The 27,253-nt window shown below is 38.2% G+C and overlaps 2 protein-coding genes across 3 annotated transcripts; both read left to right on the forward strand.

The window, feature by feature from the left end:
* Nucleotides 1–4,779: 4,779 nt before the first annotated feature.
* Nucleotides 4,780–7,051, forward strand: LOC119555588 (calcyphosin-like protein). The gene is made up of 6 exons (XM_037867075.1): nt 4,780–4,934; nt 5,874–6,022; nt 6,117–6,236; nt 6,302–6,359; nt 6,540–6,752; nt 6,810–7,051. The coding sequence occupies exons 1-6, from the start codon at nt 4,929–4,931 to the stop codon at nt 6,909–6,911; spliced, it is 648 nt and encodes a 215-aa protein (XP_037723003.1). The 5' UTR covers nt 4,780–4,928; the 3' UTR covers nt 6,912–7,051.
* An 8,030-nt stretch (nt 7,052–15,081) lies between these two features.
* On the forward strand, nt 15,082–23,078 carry LOC119551781. 2 transcript variants are annotated; one of them, XM_037861312.1, is made up of 7 exons: nt 15,082–15,537; nt 16,337–16,555; nt 20,164–20,317; nt 20,377–20,585; nt 20,651–20,784; nt 20,921–21,176; nt 21,388–23,078. In XM_037861312.1, exons 2-7 carry the CDS (start codon nt 16,510–16,512, stop codon nt 21,480–21,482), a joined length of 894 nt encoding a protein of 297 aa, XP_037717240.1. In that variant the 5' UTR covers nt 15,082–15,537; nt 16,337–16,509; the 3' UTR covers nt 21,483–23,078. The 2 variants fall into 2 exon arrangements, with proteins under 2 accessions (XP_037717240.1, XP_037717251.1); XM_037861323.1 differs by having other exon boundaries at nt 15,166–15,183.
* The last annotated feature ends 4,175 nt before the right edge of the window (nt 23,079–27,253 follow it).

A 27,253-nucleotide genomic window follows, 5' to 3' on the forward strand; every position in this document is an offset into this window, starting at 1 on the left:
AATGAGCTCTTAAGCTTAAATAAGAAACGTGATTTAGTTACTAAGTAAACTAGGAAATAAACGGCAACATCACATAGTGGAAGAGGAAGAGAAAAGATAGAGGAAAAGAGTGTTTGCCAGAGAAAGTCTTTGCTTAATTTGAAAAGTTTGACAACCCAGCCACACACAGCACCCTATCACACCAAAAAAAAAAGAACACCTGCAGAGCTTACCAGGTGTAATAAGCACACAACTGCACATACCCGGCAGAACTATCAAATCAGACCCTGTTCTTGGCATTCGCATCCAAACTTTTTGCATACAATATCCCGCCAATTAATTGGCCAACTCCGAAGGCCGACAAGCAAATGAAAAAAGTTTACCGATTCGTGTGCATCGAATGTCCATCATCAGATCTGATCAGTCTTGGCAGTTTTAATAATTTCCAGACCATCTCCAACTAATCAAAACTCAGACGGAGTCGGCAGTAGACCAAAAACGGACTTGGGTCCAGACGAGTTGACAGTTTTGGTTTGACAAACCTCATATTCAAAAAAATATTAAAGTTTGGTCGAATATTATATGCACTTAAAAAATTTAAGAAACTGAAAAATAAATATGTTTATAAAAATTAATAATTTCATAGTTTTTTTTTTCAAAAAACGTAATATAGTGATATGAGAATCCACAACCATCTACTTTATTAATTTAAAGCTTGTAAGTATCTCAAAAATACCTTACCCGTTTTATGTCCCAATTCCTTTATGCCCCATTATCAAAGAGCAGAAGAAACCCTTTTCATGAATAACTCAATTCAACTCGGTTCGGCTTATGAAATTTATGTAAATCTACTGGAAATTGAAATATGCAGATGCTCATTTCGAAAATTAGGACAAAGCCAAAGACGCTCGAGCAACGAAATGTATTAAAATGTATTTCGCATTTTATTAAATTTACCAACATGATAAATTCCTTGGTGTCTCGGCTCTGTCAAGTTCACAGGCGACCCAACTTAAATTAAGTAATAAGTTTTATGCGCCTTGACCTCAAGGGTTCACACAGCACACACACAACCTCTCTCTCAAGGATCCAAAGCTGAATATGTATTGACACACTCCTGGCTGACTTTTGCCTTTTGTGGTTCAAAGGTCGGGAGCGTGTGAAAAGCAGACAAGCAGATTTTCTTATTAAAATTATACAGATCTTACGGTCTGAAGAGGGGAAAGCGTTTAGGGTTAATTTCGGCACCGAGTCCCAGACCGACACAAGGCACAAAAGTTAATGTGATTAATGTTTACTTAATGAAATGAAGTTATCAAGTTGATTTTATCAATTTACACACAGGCGTCGCCGCAGACAAAGGCCCAAAAATTCTCGAGAGCCTGTCAAAACTGGCGCCGGTGTGATGAAGGTGCTCCTTGGGATTAGGTGAGAGTCGTTCTCGCTTTTGATGAAAAAGTCAAGGGAAAAGGAGCTGTCTAAATGCACTGGGAAAAAGAATAGTACATAAAAACGCATATTAAAATCTAGCAACTCTTTTATTGTACAAAAATAGTTGATACTATATGGTAATATTTAAATTGAGTTATTTGTAATACAAGTCCTTTAATTATCAAAAGCATCTCTTACTTTAATTTGTTTATTACCCAACTTTACTACTATATACCTATATTTCAATTACTTTAAATATTCTAAAAATGTATTACATTTTTTGCAGTGCACTTTTTCAGTTCGAATTCAGTTGGCTTGGCCTGGCTGAAAGACATATTAGTTAAATGTGGTTGACAACCAACTGCTCAAGTGTTGGCCAGGCAAATATTTGCCACAGTCTGGGGATCCTCCCATCTTGGGTTTTCAGATGGGAAAAGTTGGATGTTGCAATCAGTGGACGTGGCAAAGGGAATTCCGTGGAAACAAGTTCAATTAAATCCCAGTCTCTGCCGCATTTGCGTCTTTCGTTAATCAATGCGTTTAACGTTTTCAATCAAGCAACTGGCAAAAAGGCAAAAGCAGCCAAATGATTGTGGGGCAGGGGGAGCAGAGGGGAGCGGGCCAGTCAGTCAGTCAGAGAGACAGCTCAAATTCAGTTAAGCATTTCACTTATTTGCATATAAATTGATTAAAAAGAAAATACACGCCAGACACTCGCACACAGTCGCAGAGTTTTGAGTGTGTCAACATGGCAAAATGGCAAAAAGGACGAAAGGGTCCTGGTCTTCTTCTCGCCACTCCCTCTGCCTCTGTCTCTTTCCCGTGTCTGGCCATCTCTCTCCCACAGCTGAGGCTTTTCCTCTTTGGCAATTTCTGACACTTCAAATGCGTATGATTGTTTTCCTTTTGATCAGCGAATTGTGAAGTGATTCACTGATTGAGTTCAGGCTCAGTTGATGCGTTGACAACATCAATGCACACACTCTCCCGTTGAAAACCCGCCCATGTTTCACGCCCCTCCCACTTTTCACACACCCACACACTCAGACGGGCAGTCAGTCAACCGGGGGAAATGTGTGGAAAAGGTGGAAAACCTTCAGGTCATTTCCACTGGCCATTCGCTTGCCGCCTTTTCGAATGAAAAGCATTTTCAAAACCACGGTCAAGTTGTTACTTCTTATAAGAGCAGAGCGAAAATAGATTTTATTATGGGATTTATTTGCTTTTGAACTCAATAATCAAACATCTTAGCTATATACAAATTATAATGAATTTCTACATTTGAGTGAATAAATAAATAATAAAAAGACATAGTACAATATTTCTTGTAACACATTTATCTGTTTTTCTCTCAGTCGGTTCCTTGGCTAATAGGGGGTAACTCAAAGACTCAATATGAGTCACCTTTGCCCTTTATTTACAATGTGGCCCATTCATTGCCCTAGCATGTTGTGGTTCACCCGGTGCTGTTGCCTAGTTCCATTTACTTTTGCGGCTTATATTATTTCTGTGCCAAAGGTTGGTGGGCCGAATTTAGTTGTGTTTCAATTCGGTAGGCGGAATGTTCTTGAAGGAAGTCCGCACGAAGGGCTGGAGCCTCAAGGTTGATATAAATTAATCAATTATCAAACAAAAACAGCTGCTTATAGCGGATAAGCCGTTCAATGTGCCGGTTCAAAGTGCTTATTCGAATGCATATTACGCATACGCAGTGTCGGCCGCCGGCAGTGATTCATGACTGATTATTTGGGCCACGATAGACAAACACACGGGTCGATGAGAAAATATTGTGCTGTCATGTTTGCCGTGCTTATTTCCGTTAATGGTCGAGTGACATGGCAGAGCTCTCGGGCCGAATGCATATTATATGAGACAAATATGACCCGTGGAGCACGAGTAGCAACTAAGCCACCTTCATTGGAAACCTAAATCAGGGCGATTTTGCAAATTACATGTTTTCGTACAAGTAATTGAGTCCCTGACACAACAAGACTCAATCAAAACAACCGGCCACCCTTAAAAATTAAATAATCAATAGTCAGGGACTAGAGCACCTGAACATTCAGTTACAGTGAACCTTTTAGGTTGATATTAAAATGAAATGAATTACCATTTTAGCTTCCACCATTTTTATTGATTTAACAAGTCTATCTTTTCAAGCTTACTGTGATTTTTTAAAATTAAGGGATTTTAAAAGGGTGTTTTCTATAATACGTACAGCTAAAAACGTAGGGCCATAAGAATTTAAAAAACTGTGTGTGGATTTAACTTGGTTTAATGGAAAGTTTGTGAATCAAAACCAAACGTCCAGTCAAAAGCCAAAAATCCACTTTCATTCCCCAAACTCTTTTGAATGGCACTAATCAAACCCATCGCTTACTTAACTTTGACCTTTCTGTTTCGGTTGCATTGCAATTGCAATAAAGTCAAACCAAATAAATTTCAAACTAGTGGACATTTAGAGTTGCATTCTTTTAGGTGCTTTCATTCTTTTTATCTAGATCAATTTTACAGACCCCATTCATTGCGTTTTGTATTTTTTCTGTCGGCTCGTGTTGGTCGCAGGTAAACATTTGGTCAGAGACAGTCACGAAATTGGTGTGTGGGCCCTGGGAGCTAGCCACTTTTTAATTGAAATAAAATGTTTAGAAGGCCGGTATATTTCGAGGGCAGTGTTGACCGCCATCTGACTATTTCAAGGGGTTCGACCCTCTTCGTTTCAAATGGAAATGCACTTTCTACAATTTAATTGAAATAGAAAATAGAAAAATCTTTGTTTTGGTGATCTGACATTTTGATAAAATATTTTCCCCCATGTCAAATTAAAAAAAAAATTGAATATACAGTCCTAAACATTTTTTAATAATTCTTTGAATTTAATTAAAATAAAGCGCGACCTTTTTTATCTATTCAAATATTTCCTAAAATGGTAATATTATTGATATGCCTACATTAAAGAATATCTTTTATTTTAATTATAAGGAAAACCAAACAACGATGTCTAGTGATAATATCATCAGATGTTTTTGATTATTTAAATACATTTCTATTTAATTTTTGACTTAAAAAACAATCGTTTTTTATGATAAAAAATGCCATCACTGGCAGAGCGAGCGAGTTATTAGGCGGATGAGTCAGGTGAGTGAGAGAGATGGGGGCTTTTCTGTCTGGGCGAGCTGTCTGCTCTACATGAGCGTAAATGCTTTTTAGTAACTAGTTTTTCCCTCGCCACAAAAGCCGGCAAAGCTCATATTTCATTTCCAACCGTTCCCCCACCGCAGTGCCTCTCGCTCGCTCCCCCTATCTCCGCATCGCCCCGTCTCCCTTCCACCAGCGAATGGCTGTTTATTCATTGCCGCCGCTTTATTTTTCGCTTTCAGTTTGCATTTCAAAGCCACCAAAGTAACAAGTATCTTGCAGTTATCCATTCAGTTAGGCGACTATAAAAAACAAGGCTCCATCAAATTTTGTATAAAACTAGTGAAGAGGTCTATTCAGAAAAAATAACACCCCCTGTCATGGAGGTAAGTTCTGAGTTTGGGGTCTGACTTGTTTTTTTTCTCACATTTGTTCTCTATTTGGTCGGCGACCTTCACCTTGGGCTCCAATTAGAGAAATTGCGAAAAGGGCTTTTACCGAAATGAAAAACCTACCCCACTTTTGTTACTTGTCTCGTCTAGTAACGAAATCCATTGAAAACACTTTGCCTTGAAATTGTGACGAAACTTTAAGCGAGCGTCTTGAGAAATTCAAGCTCAGGCGATGCGAGTGATTCACGGTGGTTAAAGTGATATTTTGTTTGAGTTTACCCAGCGTTTCCAATTAGTTGATCCATAATTGGATGTTTTGGTTAGTCACTTTTTAAGGGGTTTTGCGTTAATTATATTACGAGGAATTGCCATATAATACTTGAGGAAAATAATCAACTACTCTCGTTTTGAATCACTTGGCTTTATTTGTTTTTCATGAAGATTATAAAAGATATAAGAAAAGTGATCAAGATAATGGCGAAAAATCTTTTATCTTGTCTATGTATCAAGATAATGTGTGAAAAAAGGCAAGATATAATATGGTATAATTTTGAAATCTCTAACTTACCACAAACATAAATTTACAAAATAAAAAACTTTCAACGAAAATTCATATATGAAATAAATATTATGTATTAGAAATTTTATACAATTAGAAAAGCTATCTCACGAAGTACTGTATTTTTATTACGAAACATGTGGTTATTAGTTTCATCTATAATTCATAGTAAACTTTTTTTAACTAAACACCTACTTGCAAAGTTCCAGAAAAGCAACTCAATGCCACAGGTGTTCAAGTTTACTGAATAAATCAATCGATACTTCTTTTTCTAATGAATATAAGTTGGAGTAGGCCCTGTAAAAGTGGCCTAAAACTATTTAACTGAACTAATCGTATGCATAACAACTTTTTCTGAAATGTCTTTCCAAAAGTCCCCGAACAACGACCTCTACACCCTCGAGGCTAACTTGGCTAGCCAAGCGCTTCGGGAACTGACAGATGGCGCCGACAAGGACGCCATTACCAAGCTGCGATTGCTGTGCTTCAGCCGCGGAGCAACAGGCATTTTGGGACTGGGCAGGTATGATTGCCTTATTGGCCTTTAACGACATTCTAATCGGCACTGCGATCAATTATGCAATAGTAACAGTTCAATTTCGAATTACTCAACGCAGGGCCTTTCGGGCGATGGACGACGATGGCAGCAAGGCGCTCAACGAGGAGGAGTTCATCACCGGCATTCGGGACACGGGCCTGGATGTCACGGAGGAGGACATTAAGCAGATGTTTGCCACGTGAGTGACAGGTGTGCCATTGGTACTGAAAGATATAAAATTATTAAATTTCTCTTATCTTTAAGGTTCGATGAGGACGGCAGTGGATCGATCAACATGACCGAGTTTCTGCTGAAATTGAGGGTAAGTTGGGAAATATTGCCAACATTTGTGTATGCCAAGTGATTAAATCCATCGATGTCAACCATCATCACCACCAACCATCAATTACTTACAACTTCCATAGCCCATACTCATATAATTAATTAAATGATTATTTCTAGTAAGAGTGGTAGTAGTTAATAAAGATTAAATGACTTTTAGCCTCCGATGCCGCAGAGTCGCCTGAATATAATCGATCAGGCCTTTGACAAAATGGATCGGGACGACGATGGTGTTATAACCATTCAGGATCTTAAGAATGTATACTCCGTAAAGGAACATCCCAAGTACCAAAGCGGAGAAAAATCCGAGGACGAAATCCTCACTGATTTTCTGCACAATTTCGAGGGAGGTCGTGGTAATTTAGATGGCAAGGTGAGTCTTCAGGAAAACCCCTCCCAAATATTTACTTAACAATATTATACACTTCAGATAACCCGCGAGGAGTTTGTCAACTATTACGCCACCATTAGTGCCTCAATCGACAACGATATGTACTTTGATTTGATGATGCGTCGTGCCTACGCCATGTAAATAATGCACAAATCTCACTATAACACAAGCACTCCACTAAAACCTCAATTACTTCACAATCACTTGCCTAGTATTTAGTAAAGCTCATGTCCTATTTATACACAACTCGGAAAATAAATAAAAATTAAATAAATCTCAAATAATGTTCGTATGGGCAACGTTCCAATTGCAAAGAAATGAAGTATCTCTGTTCATAATTCGAATTTGAAATACTTGATGGAGAGTTGGGATTGAATGGATTTAAGGCGTTCCAGGACTTAGGATTCGTTAGCAGTGAGCATGAAGAAGTGTTTGTTAAATATGCAGACTAACAAGTAACAAGTTTTCTCTAAACATTTGTTCGTAGTTTACATGGATTTAAGGCCTGGCTGGGTGGGTACACGGAAAAATATGGTAAAAGGAGTTGCACTAATTTTGAAATTTTTTTAAAAGCTTACTTCTAACTAATTTAACGAAAATTTATTATAATTTAAGTACACCTTAAATTTTATTGAATACTCTAGGCGATTTCCATAAATATCAGTCTTTCTTTCAACTTGTCTATATTTGTACTGCATACTTTTGGACACCCTTAGAGGTGTTTTACCATCTCTAACCCACCATTGCTTAACTCAACTTTATTTTTCTCAGTGTGCCTAAAATTTGTGAGTCAGAGTGTGGGCGTGGCTTATAATCAAGGCAGAGCGCCGAAGACGGCAATCACAGCAGCGAACAGAGAACCAAGAACCCAGCCCAAAATGCTTGCCAGACTCGGCAAATTGTTTGGAATTGTCAGCAGCAGCGAACTGATGTCCTTCGGCTGGATGTGTGTGTGTGTCTGCATGGTTGTATGTGTGCATGTGCGTGTGATAGTGGGTGTTCGTGCGAGTGTGCGGGTGTGCGCTGACTGGTTGGCATTTATCACACAGCCAGGACCGGCAGCCTAAATGTATGCTTTAAATTATGCAGACACCAGCTGAGTTTGTCGCCACATGCAACTGTGTGCATGTGTGTCTGTGTGCGGGCCTCTGTGTGGGTGTTTCTGCGAGTGTATTTGTTTGTGCGTGGCAAGTTTGTGCACTGATTGCAAGCAACTCATACAAAATTTTAATTGCCAATGTTGAAATTACGCACTGAGACAAAGAACGAGCGGGAGCCAGACTTCTACGAAGTGAGTGTGAGAAAACCCCGAGAAAACAGACTTGCCTAACAAGCCATACACGTGGAAAAAAAAAATAAATGAAAAATAAGTAAAACATTATGAGATAAAAGGAACTAGCTAAAGTCGTCTTTTGGGAATTTTTATTTTGAGTTGCCATTAGGATAAGTTTTGACTTCCGAAGTTACTATTATATTAATATTATTTATAGATACTTCGGAATTTTGTAAACTTTGTGAATTGATTTGATCATTATTTTTGTTTGCAACAATATAATATGAAACCAATGTTTTAAATAAATATAGTTATATAAAAATATTTAATGTGATTTACCTACAAAATATGATTTGGGCAAACTTCAATTGATTAATTGGCTCTCTCACTCGGATACCATTTTGATAATCGTGACATACACTATATTTTTAAAATAAGAATATTATAAAATAGAAAGAATTTTTCACAGTGCATATGCAATTGTGCCCTACTATCTCCGGGTCTGCTGTGTGTAAATCACACACTCACAACTTTATCGTATCATTTCATTAAATTTTATTTACAGCCTGGCAACTGTCGTTGGGTATCTCCTGCCTTTTGCCAAGTTTTTGGCCAAAGACAATTGAGAATTTGTGGCAGTTTTCAGTTGCCGGAAACTTCCTGCCGAAGCCCCAAATGGCTCGGCTAATCAAAAAATTTTCAATTGCCATTTTTGTTTCGGTTTGTTGTTAGGTTCGCCAGCTCAAACACATGTCACCAGTTTGCAGTGCCATTTCCATTTATTGATAGTCGAAAAACTTGATAATTTCGATTTTATGGCTTTTCAATTTTATTCAGAAGATAAAGTTTAATAATTTATTTTTTGGCTAGCAGCTTTTTTATGTTTAAATTTTTTTAAGGCATTCCTAATTTTATAAATAATACTGAAATAGAACATGGAAAATAAACTGTAAAACCAAGACCAACAAGAATTTGGCTGTGACAATTTTCAAACGTTGAATGTCGTACAGCGACGACTAATGCATTATTTAAATCTAGTTAACACTTGGCCATTTGCCGTTGATTGAAAAGGACGAAGCCGAAAGGTGAAAGGACAACACTGGCCGGCAAAGAGGGTGCCGGACAAATGGAAGAGCAGCACATAAAAATAATAATAATAAAAGGCAGCCGCAGGCCAACGGTCCTTGGGACATCATTGACGGAGTATTGAATACATTTCATTGCATTCGAAATGGGGAATCGGGAATGGAAAATGGGGAATGGAAAATGGAGAACGTGGAGCGGAGAAAGGATAATGGAGAGCGAGTGGGCCGGCAGAATGGTAAATGGCGAGAATGTATCCTTCTGCGGTAGGCATCGAAGTGACGAAACTGCAAAGTATTTCAGTCACGTTTTAAATGTAAAAATCTCAATCACGTGCTCGAAATGCGCGCATTCACAATATGCACAAGCTACGAGTACAAGCAACAAATAAAAGGGCAGTGGCGACCGAAACACTGAAAAATATTTGGAACAATTAAATATAGCTCGGTTATGCTTTTTCAGGAAGGCTAAAAAAATAGTACTAGTATTAGTAGTTACTAAAAAAAATATTTATATATTACTTAACAATAAATAATAATGTTATTGTTTTCAAGAACTTTGGAATGCCCTTCATCTTTTTTCTCTGTCGACAGTCGACACACGAAAAATCCCGGGCTCTCGGCCAAAAAGGAAGCCGGATCCCGAAATGCGGCAAAAGCCCTTAACAGGTACTTGTTGGATCGATGATTTAATGTCGCCATTGGCGGGATTGCGGACCAACTGCGATGAGCTGCCGCGGTTGGATCTAATGATGTTATTGTTGCCGCTGCAGCTGCATCATTTGTGGCCGCTCAAATTGCATAATGTATGCAAAAAGCTTAACTAACTGTGCGCATCGCTGATTGAAATATTGAAATCAAGTGGCATTTACAGCTGCCCAAGCACCAGCAGCGAATCGCACACATACGTACTATTTACACACACATGTATGGCTGCGGATGTGTTTACCTGTGGACAGCACACAATTCCCAGCAATTTCCGTTTCCTTTTCACGCCGCTCGTATGATTTTCACACCGCTCTCGCTTGATTGATTGAAACATTCCCTGATCAACACCTTATTTTAATGCCCTTCCGAATAAAAGAGAGTTTTAATTTTATTATTCGAAATAAAATTGAATTTTAATTAAATAGAAAAGCAAATAATTATAATTTCAAATAAGAATTCAAAAATTCGTTTATTTTGGCAGGGTATTAAACCTTTTTCTCTTAAATAACTCGATATTTTGCACCTTCTTGACATGTTGTTAATATTTTTTGCTGCTGTTGGGAGTTGGCATTTTGTAGCAATTTAACCCATGCTTTTTTTTACAAAAAAAAGTGAGCCCTTGTTAATTTTTTTTGTGAGTGGCGAGGGGACTGTCATGCAACGCTCGTTAAATTGGAGGCTATTGATACTCGAGAAGGGCTCTTGGGGATATTTAACTTAATTCACCAATGATTGATTGTTTCACAAATGTTTGTGGATAGCGTGGTAATAAAACGGTTAATTATTTGTAATTAATAAAAAATGCAATAACTTCATTTTTTCAATACATGAGAATAAAGTTTTTTATTATAAAAAGCTGCATAAGTGAGGGAAAATCCATTAGCAGTGTGTAGTTTCGATTAGGGTTTTACACTTATATGGCAATTATGAAAAAGTGTTAATTTTGTGGAGTTATAATGAAACATTTAATAGAAATATGCATCTTAGTGCTCTTGGTTTTAAATAAATTCAGTAAGATTCAATGATGTTATACAAGAGTAGTACTTAGCAAGGTTTTAATGATTGCATACTGAGAAAATTAAAAATAGTTACTTTTAATGGATAGGCTGTAGTATTCGTTGAAATACTTTATTATTGTTATGCATATTATGACTATAATGAGAGGAACATTTTATGATCAAAATGATTTTACATTCTATTTAGGCCTTTGAGTTCAATCACCTTGTCTATAAACCATCGAATCAAAAGTTTTTCCGTGGTTGTCGGCCACTCAATAAATTTTCATTGGCAGCGACTAATATGCAGAGGTTGCGTCAAAAAGCATTTAGTCGGGGGATATGGCTAACAAGCAAATGGCAAACGTTAATTTTAGGCACGGTCCGGCATCAGCCTTTTCGAATTTAGTTTAGCAAAATCCAGTTGTTTGCTTTTATGGCCGGCTGACAGAAATGAACATGCAAATGACCGTTTTATTACGGACATTTTATTATTGTGCCAAAATGTTCCATTAAATACATCAGAACGCTTTTCGCTATTCAGATGTGCGTAAGTCCCGTTGCGGCTTTGTGCCTAGCCATTTAAATGCCAAAAATTATATATCCTGTATATATGCGAGTATGTTTTGCGAACATGACAGCGGCAACAAAAAATCAATTTGTAAATGTTTTTAGAGTGCCAGCGATACGGAAACGGGGGAAACTTTGACATTCCGCGCAACTTTGGCAGCTGCCGTTGTTGCTGCTGTTGCTGTGGCAATTGCTGTTGCATATTTTCCGATATTGCTGGAAAATGAATCGAATCGCGATGCGACGCACGGAAAAGCTGCCAAGTGACCCCATTGGCAGCTGCAATGTCCGTTTTGTAATTAGCGCTCGATTCGACGACTCCGCGGGGAGTTGCCTGACCTCAATTACTTTGTCACCATTTCAATTTGCAATTTCAGCCATTAACTAGTTACACTCGATGCAATTAAACTTGCACTTTTCCAGGTGCCTTGCAGCCAGAAGAAAAGCGCAATACTTGCCACGCTCCTTTCAGCGAAATGGTGGCTTTTTCCCTTTCCCGGAATGATGACAGGGGTTTCCACCACACCCACAAAATGTTGTTTCCCAGTGAAAGTACTTCGTAGATACAGTAAACACCCGGCGAATCGCACAGATACAGGGGATAAAAAACCCTTCGCCGTCCAGCTGCATGTGCGTTCCATTGGAATAATTTGAAATTGGAAAATGGAGATTCTCCTCTTTTTGCCATCTTCTCGTTCAGTTAATTGCAAATTGGATGAAATTGTAATTTTACACTTCATTTGATTCAATTCATGGCTGATTGACAATTTAGTTTTTCATTAAGGTAACTGTGTAAAAATTCGTATAAACACTGCTACAAAGAATGTGTGTTTTTGTAATGAGGAAATTATTAAAGCAAACATTTGTACATGCGAACAGTTTTTATGGACCTAAAACTGCTCAAATAACACTAATGAAATCTATAAGCTGAATATTTATATAGGGAAAACCTTTTTTGTGTCTTAAGCTTAATGATGTGCATAATAAAAATAAAAATTATTAAATAAAGTACATTTTTATTTTATTATTCCAAATAAATATTTAAAATATGTCTCATATTTCGCTCAGTGAACTGCATCGCAGTTAGCGAGAAGCTTTCCCAGGATGAGCCATGAAATTGCGGCCAAATATGACGGCTCCTTGATTGCAGGCATCTTGCGGAACTTAAGGAGGAAAAGTGTGTCAATGCGATGGAGTCCTCGGGGATCGAAAGTGGCCCACAAATTTAAGGACGTTGCCTTCGATTGGCGAGGATTTTATTATGTAGTGCACCTTTTGAACAAGCTGCCAAAAGATAAGCCTTGAATGTGCAAATATTTACCAATTTATTTTATAAAATTTCTAAAATTTCTATCATACTATTGGCGAAATCCTAACATGACCCACATTGAACCGCAAAAATGACCTGAGTGTTGGGTAAATCAAAACAAATGAGAATGCTTTGAATTCAAAACTTCTAACGAGTATCGTATGAATAGAAAATATTCGTTTCATACTAAACTAATATATAGAATTATTCTGCTTTTTTAATCCAGATTTTGAAACTGATTGTAGCATAATGCATATCATTTTTATAAAGATCAAACAAACAGTTTATTCTATGTTTAACTCTAGAGAAGATATTTTCCAGCAACAAAGTATACTTACAAACATGCAAGTGGTAGATAAAAGTCTGCAGTTTGCCAGAATAATTCTAGTTGGTTCCCTGCATATTTGAGAATATCTTATTAATTATTAAGGCCCTTTGGGGCGGACAAGTTTCGTGAGTCTGTCTGTGCTTTTGAGGCGTTTGCTCCGCATATATGTATGTATATGCATGCCGAGCGTTACGCATACGCAGTGTGGTAACACGTTATAAACAAAAGTCATAAAGCAAACTTAAAGTTATGAATTTTTAAAATTTCTGATTTATTTGCAGGAAAACTTTTTTATTCCACCCTCGCGCAGACGGATCCCCACGTGTGTGAGTGCAGCGTAAAAGAAGTTGCCAGTTTTTTTTTACTTTTACCGCATCTCCTGCATTTTTTGGCAAGTTTTTGTGCACACCTCTTTTCTATTTTTATTTTTTTTCATGCTGCCTGGCATAAAGTTTGAGTTGTCACGTGACTTGCGAGCGGAGACGAGCGAAATTCGCATAAAATAAATAGCTGGCAGATAGAGGCAGGTGGCTTGCGAGGCAACCGGATCCGGAAACGCCATTTACAGCAAAAGAAAGTGTGGCATATGCTCAGGCGCACGTTGCTTTTGTTTTAATATTCATATTCGGGCATCAGAAATTATTCGTTGGAATTAAGTTACAGGACGAAAGGAAAGCTGGGAAGCGAGCTTAAAAGGGACAGCGAGCAAAATGCTTTGAATTTAAAATCTGCAATTTTCTGTTGATTGCCGCACCCAGCAGACTGCAGTTATATAGTAACATATAGCAGCAGGGGCAGCAACAATAGCAACAACCTCAAACCGTTGGCGGTTGGCAAAAGAAATAGAAGCAGCAGCAGCAGAAGCACCAGGAGCAAAAGCTGCAGCAGCAAAAGCAGCAGCAGCAGCAGCGGCAACATCATCACAACTTTTGCGTAAAATTCCAGTCATGTGTCCCTAACAAATCCCTGCATTATTCATGAAATGATAAGATGACTTTGTGCTGCCGTCGTCGTCATTCGCTCCAGAATCCCGCCCACACCAGCACCCCTTTCACACCCCCTCTACGCCCATGTGCCACCCCCTCGCCAGTAAAACAACCCCCGGTGCACGTAATATTTTTACATGCAGCTGCAACACCGACTTCTCCTCCAGTCTGCCCCGTTTGTTGTCTGCATTTAACTACCAAGGATATCCGTTAACTATAAAATTCGCACGCCACCAGCAAAAACCAAACGAAAAGGTGTTTTTGATTTCAAAGCAAACTTTTTAAAGTGCCCGCATTATTGGCAGGCCCGTATGAATATGTTAATCACTGGCTAAAATAAACTGCAGCCCCTCAGGGATTTTGAAAAAATGCAGAAATTTAGAGCACTAGATTTGAGCAGATATATTAAAATGGATGTACAAAGGAGAAAAGTATATATTAAATTCCTTCAACTAGTTATGAAATGAAAATAAGATAAGATAAGGATAAGCCTACAAAATTCTACCAAACATAAAACTTAAAAAGTGTCTCAAGTAACCCTTAAAAACTTAAATGGTGTCTCAAGTAACCCTTAAAATAGTTTAAAACTTAAAATCAAAAATTGATTTTATCAATTTGTATTTCAAAACCAATTTTATTTCCTATCCTATGACAAATATTAGAAGTTCCTCTGTCAAAATTCCACAACAGAAGTAATAAATGGTATGTTTAAGACTGTTAGTGTTAGAACTAACATTGCAGCTGTTAGGGATAACAGCCTCCATGCCGAAAGTCAACAGACAGGGCGACAAAGCTGCAAAATCTCAGCCACTCTCTTAGATGCGCTCTTCGGGTCCGTCTCTCGGGGCCCCCTGGGTCCCGTTACAGGCTCAGCTGTCGTGTAACCGAGCATCCCGAGCACCCGAGGTCCTTTCAGATGCTGAGCGTACGGTATTACACGATAGCCGGTCACGAAGGCCTTCAGCGGCTGCGGCGCCGACTGCGCAGCCGACTGCGTTGGCATCCGTGAAGTTGAACTCACGAATCCGAGTCCGCAGCTTCAGTCAGCTCGTAAGCCTGAAGCCGCGCGGAGATACTTTCCACGGGGGTCCTCGTTCGTCGACCGATTCGTGTTCAATAAAAAAAAACATAAAAAGACAAGGAGGCTATTAACTGAAAGAAAGTAAATCATGAGTATTTATTAACGTGCCAAAGAAACCTACAAACCTTAAAAACCAAATAGCCAAAGATTAAAGCTCCTGACGAAAGGTCAATTAACTGAAGCGTGCAGTCAATAATATTCCAGTTAACTAAACGAAACCAAGCTGCCAAAGTGAAAAGAATGAGAAATAAGTTCTGAAAGTATTTAGAAACCAACAAAAAACACTCGAAACAAGTTCAAATTGCACTGGACTGGCAACTTCCGCTTCCGTTGAGTGCTTCAATTTCAGTTTAATGTTAACTCCAACAAAACCCAAATTGACAAGAACAACCGAGACATAAATAAAGTGAACATAAAACAAGAACCGAAAAAAAGGTACTGATACACAGGGTCCCTGGCGGAAGGAGGCGTGGTCGTGGCAGGTGGATGGCTTTTTCAAATATTAAACACATGGATTCGTTTGAATTTGGCATTTAAATTATTTAAGTTGACACACGCACATACACTCACACAAGGAGAAGTACAACAAAACAGGATGCCAGGGCGTCTGCCACGCCCACACGTCCTGCTTTCTTTTGTTTTTTCCTGCTTTCCCTTTCAATTCGAGTTCGTACACAGAAAAGTGAAGTGCTCATACGACAAATTTAACCCAAATTGGAAATAAGATATTTGAAATCTCTTGGGTTATTTTTTAGGAAATTCACATTACAATACTTACAGAAATATCTGTCCTATCAATGGTTTTATATTTAATTATTATTCTTTGATAAGTGGATCTTATTTGTTATAAAGATTTATGTCCTCCAAGGTGTTTTAAGATCGAATATTACAAATTGTTATTCATTATTTTTATATTTTTAAGAGATTTATAAAAGTATCTAAAATTATTATGAGTTTATTTTCTCCGTGTTTTTCCTGTCTCCAGCTTCTTGGACGTCTTTACTTTTTTCTGGGCTGCTCTAACGTTTGTTATTTATTTATAACGACACTGACAGAGCGTATCCTTTGAACTTTTCTGCATGAGTTTGTCGCTGAGTTTATTTATTTATATTCTCCAGTGCTGTTCCTCCATCTCGATGAGGATTTCGTGCTCCCCGTTTCTACAGCTCCTTTTGACACAGTGCTCAATTAATTGAGCCACCCGTTTGACCTCCACTTCGTTGTTCGATTCTAGTTTTTTGTAGCCTCCTTCTCCGCACTCGAAACAAAGGGATACGGATCCTCCTCGAAGATACGAAAGGGGATAAACTGCATAAATCAACGCCACTGCAAAAGCCAAGAGCAACAATAACTGGAAGCAATTAATTTTATTCAAACAAGAGCAACAATAAGGACGACGACAAAAAAATGGATTACGGCTGGCTGATGTTTCTGTTCATCGCCTTTTTAATTGGTAAGTTTTTGTGACCCTCCGCCGGAATTGGAGGAAATTATTATTATTTTTTATAGTTTTCGGGGATTGAATATATATATATATATATACACACAATATTTGTTTGGTTAATGAAGCGCTAGCGGGGATTTGCGGGCAACGGTGCGTATGCGTAATGTGAGCGGGACAAATCGCCCTTGTCCGCTTATTGTGAATCGGTTTATTATTATTTTAATTGTTATTGGTGTTTGCCGAGAACACGAACCGCAAATCAATATTGGCAAAGTTTTTGCCGCTGGCTGTTTTAATGACTTTCGCCATAATTTCGACGGCTGCCGCAGTTGCAGTGGCAATTGCACTGGCACTTGCCCCCATCCCTTTTGGCATTCGGTAATTTCTGCTGCCGCAACTTTTGCTTTTGCTGAGGCAGCAGCAGTAGCAGCAGCACATCTTGAGTGCAGTTTAAACTTAAATTGTATTTTTGAAATGCTCGCAATTAGGCAGACTGCCAAAGGCAGCCGCTCTCCGCTTTTTCCCGCTTTTCCCACAATTTTCATTCCCTCCTGCACTCGAATTGCCAATGGCAATGGGGCAATTAATTTGGAGCGCATTAAATGAGCTGGCTCACAACGCTATTCACTCTTCCCAACGAAACTAGAAATTGTATTCCATCATGTGTTGGAAAAGTTCAGGAAATTCAGCTGGTAAATGGGAATAGGCAACTGCCAGAACAGGTTTTACTTTTTCTTATTTTTACATTGAAAACTGGAGTTGATTTAGAGTTTTTTTAAAAGCAAACTGATGCTAGGAATTGGGGAGCTATTATAGAAGTTAACTTAGTCACTAAGACTTGAAAAATCCGAACGGTTTCTATTTATTCGTTTCTAAATGAATTTGTTACCATCTAAACCATACAGATATGTATAAGTTTTTTAATATTCCACCTTCGACCTCCTTATAGAGTCCGATGGGGACTTTGTACATATAATTTTGAAATTCTTTCAACTGGGACTGACTTATTTTCCACTCACACACACCTATGAGCACTTTCATACTGGGAATTCATGCAATCCAGGACACGAGCACAAAGGCTTCGGCCACAAAGAAAGCCGGAGAAAGGATTTTGCAGGAAAAGTTCTGCTTCGGAGTCGTAGCTTTTCAATTTCTCTCGGCGCTTCTATATTTAGAGTGTTTGCCGGCAACAACAGTTTGGCCAGCCTAATGGAATTAAATATTGTCCATTGCGGGACGTCCAATTTACGATGTCGCCCTGGGTAACCGCAAAGCAACTATAACAAATAACAAATGCCTGGGACCTGTTTATTTACTTTTGAAAATCTGTTGGACTCTTCAGCCATACGGCACCCAATTAATTTGCGGATTTAGATGCAACTAAAAATAGGAAAAACACTTTGACTGTTTGCCAGCCTCTTATAGATTCTTTTTCTCCACTTTGTGGGTTTTAGTGAACAAGCAAATAAAATGAATATTTATGTACATGTGCTAACCACAAAAGACTACTCTCTGGATATTTTTGTATACACTTGGGTTCAAGAATTGTGTTTTTGAAAATTCATAATATTTATTTGAGCGTATTTAAGGTTAAATAAAAGATAAACACACTTTGTAGTTTAGAGTTTATTAAAAAGTTATAAGGCAAAATAAATTAGTACCTCATTATTCATTTACTTGTTAAACTAAGTAGTTTATTAAGCAAATTTCGAATTTATTTAGTCTTAAATCTGTCCTTTTGTTTTAACCAATTTGAATTACTTGAAAGCTAGTTCTACATAAAAATATTCCTTGATAGAAAGAAATACCCCGCCACTGAACCAAAGAGAGCTATTAAAAAAAACATGCCACAGCAAAAATGTTTGCATAAATGTCTCAACTTGGCATCTCTAAATGAATTTATCACCAAACTTGGACGTCGTTGGTCCTTCCCCAAAAATGCATGTGTACATTTTCCCCTAGGTGGGTTGGGATTTCAGGGGGTTTTGGCTTTGGGTAAAACCTATATGTACGTAAATGTGTGCTTGCCATTTCTCGAATGAAATGTGCAGGTTAATTATCAGCAAAGTTTTTATGTGCTGAGGTGTAAATACTTCTATGTTTGTATCTCTGTCCCAGCTTAACCCCTTCCTTTCCATTCTGTGTGGTTAAGTGGAAAAGGAACCTAGCCCACACAAATGAAATGAGTTTGTTTTGCCTCCGGAAGACTTAAAGTTTTAACTCGCTTTCGTTTATTTAAAAGCGTATAAATTCCAGCTATTTGCCGCATTTAATCACACCTATCTTCAATAAATTTAAATAATATATTTATTTTTGCAATTGTCGATGTTGTTTGCTTTCATGTTAATTTGCATATGTACAAAATGCTTAAAAGCTTTAGCGGTTAGTTCGCAAGGTATATGTATATTTTAAAATTATAAATTAAACATTAAAACAAAGAGAACTGCTTTGTAAATACAAATTTACATGTTTAAGCATTAAATGCAATCAAATATATATCTTCCCTTAATTCACATTTCTTACAAATAATCTAATTGAATTAAATGAATATTGATGTAGACAATCTTAATTAATTCAGGTTTATTCATTCCTTTTAAAGGGAAATTAAGCATCATTTATAGACAAAAATGAGATATCTACGGAAATTGCATTGTTGTCCAATAGTTGAAATTAAAAATTTCTTCAAACTTATTTCCAAACTCTGTATATTTATCATATCCTTCTCCAAAACTACAAACTACAAAGTAAAATGTAGTTCCTCTTATACGCATCTTTCGGCTCATGTTAAATTTATTTTTGCCCAGCAAAAGTCGACTCATTTGACATTTGGTTTATACGAATTCCTTATCATTTCTGAGCCAGCCACCCACTGGATGTTTATTCGGTTGGAGGCAGCCTTATCCGAATTGGGACCCCAAAACTGCATACTGGGGAAACTCCATATGCCAGTTACATATGGCCCTGTATCCATTGCACTTTGTTTCTGGCCCACTCCAGCTCCCTTTTACGTAGGTAGCCTGCCTACCTGACTAACTAACTGTTTTGCATATTCATTTCATGAAATTTCAAATTTATTCGATGTCTCATGTGCCAGAACTTGGCCACAAAGCACCTGCCGTTCCCCCTGTTTTACCCATTTTGCCCGGTCAGTCACCTGGGCAAATTAAAAATTACGCATACTACCCACCGCTGAACATGTCCCTGGCTTTTGGTCACCAAAATTGTGTCATTGGCCTGTGGGTTTTTGTATCCAACGTCCCGAGGATGGCACATTTCCATGTACTCATCCTACACATAAAGGATGACTGCCACGCCCTTCGATTACAGGAAATAGCCCAGTTCCACTGTTATCTAACAATATTCCACTGTATGTGTGTAGCTTTCGGCCATTTTAGTTTAGATTACATAAATTGGATATGTTGTCGTAAATGTTCATGCGGTCAAAGAAATATCTCCAGAGGTCGAATGTTTCAAAGGGCCATTCGATATGGATTTCAAAAAATTAATACGGTAGCCCATTGCTAAAATTGTGTAACACTGTGAATTCGAGCTTGTTGGCACATTGGTATAACTGTAACCTCATATTAACTTTAACATATTTTATTTATGCTTTATAGATTACCCAACTGCATATGCCTTGTTTGTAACGGATATTAGTGTGCCCGAGATTGTGGATTTCCGGGACAATGTGACCTTATCCTGCAGCTACGACATGCGTGGTCACACGCTAAATTCGGTGAAGTGGTACAAGGATCACGAGGAGTTCTTCAGGTAACCACAGAAAAAGCTCTATTGGAAAACCAAGCTGACAATCTATATCCCGAAATTAGATATTCTCCTCTGACGAGTCCTATTTACATGACTTTCGGAGTCCCTGGACTGCAAGTGCTGGACGGGAAGTACCTATGCAACGAATCGAGTTGCAGGTTGGATTTGAGTTTACAGGGGGCCAAATCCACGGGACTCTATAAGTGCGAAGTTAGCGGCGATGCCCCCCATTTTAAACTGGCGGACAAAGCGGACAACATGACGGTGGCAGGTTGGTACTCCTTTGGGTATTTATATTTTATTATAGTAACCAATTGTTCTTCAAAATAATTTCAGCTTTGCCCCAGATCGATCCGCTCATCGAGAGCTTCAATTCGATGTATCGCATGGAGGAGTTCCTCAGCGCCACCTGCTCCTCCGATTATTCCAGTCTGCCAACACGGCTCACCTGGTACATCAATGGCGAACAGGTTGGTTGAAAAATACATTTCAACACTAGATTTAAATTTAAAATTTATTTACTAAACATTTTAACGACCAAGTTTATTTGAAGTATTTTTTTTAAGTATTTAAAATGTACTTAAGTTTACTAAATTTCTTATTTAGCCCCTGCTGGGTGAACTGCATCCCACAACCGACACCAGCATTGCGGCCCACGATTATGTTCTGCGGCGCCAGAGGCTTCAGGTGCACTTCTATTTGCAAGGACAGCGCTTTTTCCAGGCCGGGAAAATCCTTGAGCTCAAATGCGTAGCGGAAATTGAGAATTATCCGGAGCTGAGGCGCGAAAAGACACTCAGTGCGTCGCTATCGCAGTTCGACAATTTCAACAATCAAATGCCGCTGAGACATGCGAATGCCAGTGAGTTACCCCTTCATTTAAATTCACTACTCCATAATGTCATTTTAGAAAATTACAAAAACTATTTTGCATTCAGTACTTAAAAAAACAGTATGTTTCGGTTTAAATTTTATATATTCGAAGTTTTGATTGAGCTTTATTAATTCAACTTAATTAACTTATACCCTGACTTCTCTTTTCCCATGTCTTTTCTACTCTTCCTCAATTAAAGACTCTGGTGCCGCACAAAGGAGCGTCAGGACATCACTAATTTCCGCCATCCTGGCGGCAATTCTATTAACTCGCGGTATGCGACGCCCTTCATGAACACTGACATCTATCACAGAATCGGAATCGGCGGAGAACTAAAATCCCCGTCTTCGGAATGGAAAACGCCTCGAATGGCAACTTTGTCAACTATATCATCACGTTAGTTAGTCAGTCAGTTAATCACATAGTTAGTTAGTTAGGGTAACAGACAAAGGTAAGACCGCAAACTAGTAAATAGGGAAAGCTTTTGAGTTGATGATTGTAAATAAAACTTAGGGACTAAGGAAAATATGTTGAAGGTTAAAAATGCTCAAGGAACAAGAAAACAAAAAGTCATATTGCTGTTTCTAACTTTTTAAGATCGTTTTCAAGTGCCCGTTTTTTAATAATTTTAGACATCTTAAACTTTTGCATTTAATACAAAAACTACAAGTTGATATTTTTGTTAATAAATGATTAATTAAAGAAATTTAGCGAATCAGAATTTATTTGTATAAAAAAGTAATCATTTTTAAATGACAAAGTCAGTATTTCTTTTAAAATTCGACATGTTAACACACATTTCTTTGCAGTGAAAGTCATGTTATCCTTGTAAATTGATATTTTCATGTCGGTTAGTTCAACAAGCATAGTGAATAAAAAATAACTGGAAATTAAAACAAACAAAAACTGCCAGGAAAAATTGATTTACCTGCCTGACACTGATACTAGCCAAAATAAGTCACTCTCCAGCAAACCGAACGAATTTCCAATATATGTATATAAGCGTAATTTTTTCGATTGTTGTTCGGCAATTGATTTTCATTCGTAGTGCACATGGACATTTTTTCGAGCAAATATATCCGCGCACACCCCATGCCAAGGGTTTGGGTAAAGTATAAAAAAAAATACATATGAAACACCATAAAAAATAAGTGAACACATAAAAAGAGAATTAATGGAAAAAAATGCGATTTTATCAGTGGAAAACGAGAATGCAGATGCTGTAAAAATTATTATAATTAAGTCTAGCATAAATATGTTGTAAATACAATTTTAAACATTCAAAACAGAGGACAAACAACTATAAATCATGTCACTAAGCCAGACTCAACCATATACGTATGTATATAAAGCTATTCGCTATATTTCTCAGCATGTATTTACTAAGGCCGACATAAAAAACAAACAGCTAAATCACATAGATAATAAAACATAACACAACGCAATACAAATTTCATTTAGCTGAGCAACTACAAATAGACACTACTCATTATCCGCCGGGTGAAGACCCTCTAAAAAGATCTGGCAACAGACGGCCAACTAAAAAGTATATAAAACATATTTTACCGTGGTATAGTAATAAAACGTTGCCTGGACATTTCCAAAATCACCTTTTTTGTTTATAGGTATATCCAATTAAAGTGAAACGCAGCGTGTGTGATGAGAAAACATGCAAACTATAAAATATAAATGTATAAATTAATTTACCTTCTCATTCGCACATCTTTCGGTTGTAAAGAATAAAAAACACACACAATATAATAAAAATAAACGAGAGCAAATAACGATAATGTATATAAAAGCATTTACTTTACTTTTTCATTTCGGCGAATGGCCATTAAATTGTGTAAAATATTTCAAAAGGCGAACTGCAATGCATTTGTTTTTTGTTTTCTTGCTGTTCATGAAAAATTCAAATAAATAAGATAAATAAATAATTCAATTTATGGATTTCAATGCGTTTATTCAGAGTTCGAATCGCTAATCTGTATTATAACAGACAGGTTGGTGCACGAGTTCCCTATGGCAGTTTTAATTGAAGGCTAGTCCTGGAAAATAAATGGGTTTGGCCGTCGAACAATATTTACATAGTAAATGAATTTTAAGTCCACATTTAAAGTGACCCTTGAATTTAAAATGACTTAAAAAATGTTTACTAATATTACATCATTTTATTTTTTACTATTAAAGAATCCTAAGCTGAAATTTTAATCTTTACAATTGAATCAGTCAAACAGAGTTTTTACCAATTCAAAATATATTTTAAATGATTTAGCAACTTTTCAAGCAACTTAACTTTTATTTGAAAGCCACATAAAGGCTCAGCTCAGGGGTCTCCGGATGACTTTAAGGGAATTATTATTAAATTCCCCTATTAAATTCGGCTTTTCGGCAGTGACGAAATGTACTCGTTTAATTTGAAATAATAACTTGTTTAACTACGCAAATTTGCACAATTAATTATGCTAATGAGGCGCGGCCCAAAAGGCGACGGGTGCGGCTCCTGAGAGCCAAAAGTCGAAAGCCGAGCGAGGGCTTAAACAATAAAAAGGGTTAAATAATTAATTTCAATGCTGCTGCAATTAGTTGCCACTAAATGTTGCATGAGTTCTGTCCGAAAGATAGGCCATGGGACACACACACACACCCGCGCAGAGCGGACAAAATGGAAGATGCCAGGATGAAAAGCCGAAAAAGAGGAAAATGCGAAAAATAAGTAAGAGAGAGAGAGATACAAGGACAAAGGACAAAGGGCAGGACCTCTTAACGAGCCTGGACCTGAGCCGGGGGAGCTAATCAAATTAGCCGGCCCAAGGACTTTTGATCAAAAATGCCGAAACTTTTCACATTTTCGCTTCATTTCGCGCGAGCCACGGCCACATGGCGTATGCGTAATTTATGTGATTTTAATTAGCCCGCCCTGTCCATCTGTCTGCAGCGAAAACATGCGTGACTTTTGAGGCATAGCTGTCATATCCACGATCCGGGAGGTACACTTAATTGAAATTAATTTTGAATTTTTCTCACACCCCGAAGATTTTTGTGATTTAGCCGACAGTCGGCGTGGAATTTCAAACATTTTCAATTAACAAACGGAAGGGCAGCGTCTGTCTGTCTGTCTGTGCGGCGCTTATCAAGTGGAAGTTCTTAAGTTGCGTCTAAGTTACCGAAAATAAAGTGAAGTGAATTTTTCGCGCTTTGGCATTTGTCAAAGTTTTTCACTCCCAGCCCCTTGAGTGTCCTTTTCGACTCGCTTTCTCCTCTTCATTTTTTTGCTGCAATCGTCGCCTGTTTGCGTTTCATTAAAATCCATTAAAATGCTGCAAATCAAATTAAAAGTTTCAACTTCGGTCTGGCAGTTGGCATCGTTGTCAGACCATCATCATCAGCCGTTTACAGATCTTCCTCTTCATTTGCATGCGCAACATTTTCAACTGACAATTGCAAATCCTTGGGCCGTTGTTGCTGTGCAGAAATTACTTTTTAATTTCTTTGCTAATTCGCTGAATTTGTGTTAAACCGAAGAGGCGGAAAAGGCAGAGCTGTCCATCGTAGTCCATCGACCATTGTTTATTAATTACATGGTGCTGGCTGGATGGCTGGATGGCTGAAAGCCATCAATAAACAAATATCGAAACGAATCTGTTATGACCCGTTGACCTATTGAGCGCTACGTGACCCACAATGGCTCATTTGTATTTTGTGTGTGGCCCGAATGGCAACCTCATAGGCCGCCTGCCACGCATACCAAGCAGTTGTTGATGTTGACACAAACGCTGTCAGCTCCGAGTTGCTTATTCCCAAATTGATATGCAAACAGCACAGGCTGGCTGAAAAGCTGAAAAGCTGGGAAGCTGAAAAGGCTGAACAGCCTGAAAAGGCCAAAACGGCTGACAGGGCCCAGATCGCGGGGACAAGGTCGGAAGTTCTCATCCTCGCCACCTAAATGCTCTTGTCGGCGCAGAGATTTCAATTTTGATTCAGGTCTGGCCTCGCTCTATATTGGATAATCAAAATTGGTAAATATTAAAAGCGAAATGGGAGACAGTTCGGGGAATATAAAATATCAGGAAACGAGCTTGGGCTTTACTTTGGGTTCCATTATATTTTAAAGTACTTTTGTCAGGATCATTTCGTCAGGTAATTTAATATTTTTAAATTGTTACCCAAATTATTATTTTCAACCTTTGTTTTAGTTAGCATATTTTTACATTTTTAAGTACAGTCAAAAAGCAAATAAAATGAGATAATGGCAACGAATTCGAGGGCAGATTACTCCGCCCCCAAAAAGCAGACAACAGAAAACGGCTTGTAAAACGCCCTGTAACACAACAATTGAAAAGAATTACCTCCTAAACCGAGTTCAAAACACACACGCACTCCCATTCGCAAAAATCTCCCACCGAAAGACAGACAAATGTATGCAAAATGCTTTTTTGGCAAAGAGGCTAGCATACGACTACTTAAGGCTCTAACCTCCAGTTTTTGGGGGCTTGAAAACGGAGAAGTGTTGTAACTTCGGGGGCAGGAATACCGAGGGCAAAACGTAAACTCTTCAATAATTGAACGTGTAGTCATGAGGAAGCGATAAAATCGAATTGCTTCCTTAATGTGTGAAATTGATACAGGAAACAATTTTCCACATTGTTATGGCTCGCACATGGTGCAAACGAAAAGGCAAAGGCGCTGCCATTGGCATTGCCACTCTGGCATCTTCATCGGTGACATAGGCCAGCCATCAGCTGAAGCCCCTCAGCCGAGATTACGTCGAATCTGCACTCGGGAAAGAATCAAGTGCTTCCCCTTCAATCTAAGCCCATTAGCTGATAAATACCACTTTTGTTAATCTTATCAAGAAAATAAAATAAATTGGGAAGCATCAATATGTGCTTGTTATTGATAAATTTTAAAGATACCTACATATCACTTATTAAAAACTTTAAAAATCTTTTTTTCCAGGAAACATACATACATATAACAACATTTTTCAAAATATAACATTTTTCAAGTTGAATAAAGTGTCCTGAATCAGGAATATTGATAATCCCGTAGTTGTAAACCATGATAAATTCTAACATCCTATTATATTTAAGATGCTGTTTAAAATATGTTTGGTATTTCGTCGAGTGTACTGAGCGGGATCAATTTCAAGTGATTCTGGCCAGACACAAGCCAAAGGCTCAACTCACTCGCAGCCTGGCTAAATATTATATTTCAAGGCACCGTCTATTGTACATCACCCTTCGACGGTGGTCTGTATCCCCACTCTTCCAGCTCCTCCCCTTGCGGTCCACGGTCCATCAGTGCTTGCAAATATGCTTTTGAATTGGTTCACGGCCATTGGAGCGCGCACATTAGAGGAGCAGGAGACCCACGACCCGGGATCTGCGAACCCGGATCCGTTTCATATACTGTATGGCATACCCCCCTCCGGATTGCATGACCACTCCTCGATGCTCCTCCGCCGTTCTGTGCGAGCTTTTGCTAATGGCGTGGCTAACACGATTTGCGGCTGGAACGGCAGCTGAAAATCGGAACCGAATTTACAGTGGAAAAAAAGTAATCAATACTATAATCCAACATCTAATTTTCAAAAAAGAGAAAACATTTTCTTAGTTTGTATAAAGGTTTATACATCTATAAAATTAGATTTATATTTTTGTAATTCATAAACTATTTTAACAGTTTAAAATATTTAAGATCCTAAGGGATACTCAATTTGTAAGAGCTTTCAACAACTAAAGGGAAACGATAATTTTCTCTTAGTGTGCCCAATGGACGCGAGTATCAAATGCGGTGAGTGGCGATTTGGAGGATGAAACCTCCCGGCTTCTTGTGATGCGGCGGCAACCGATGAAAATTATGAGCCAAATGCAATGCCTGATCAAACATTCCGATTGGTTGGGTGCCAGGATGCCATAATGTCGGATACCTGGACATCCTGGCCCGAAAGCAGAAAGGTTCTGTTTAGTTCATTTCGGTTCAGTTCGGTCCAGGACCTCCTGTCTCAAATACGCGTCAATTTCAAGCGGCGTGCTAGCCGAGAATATTAACAACGCGTACAA

The sequence above is a fragment of the Drosophila subpulchrella genome, chromosome 3R, assembly GCF_014743375.2.
Source record: "Drosophila subpulchrella strain 33 F10 #4 breed RU33 chromosome 3R, RU_Dsub_v1.1 Primary Assembly, whole genome shotgun sequence".
Classification (NCBI taxonomy): domain Eukaryota; kingdom Metazoa; phylum Arthropoda; class Insecta; order Diptera; family Drosophilidae; genus Drosophila; species Drosophila subpulchrella.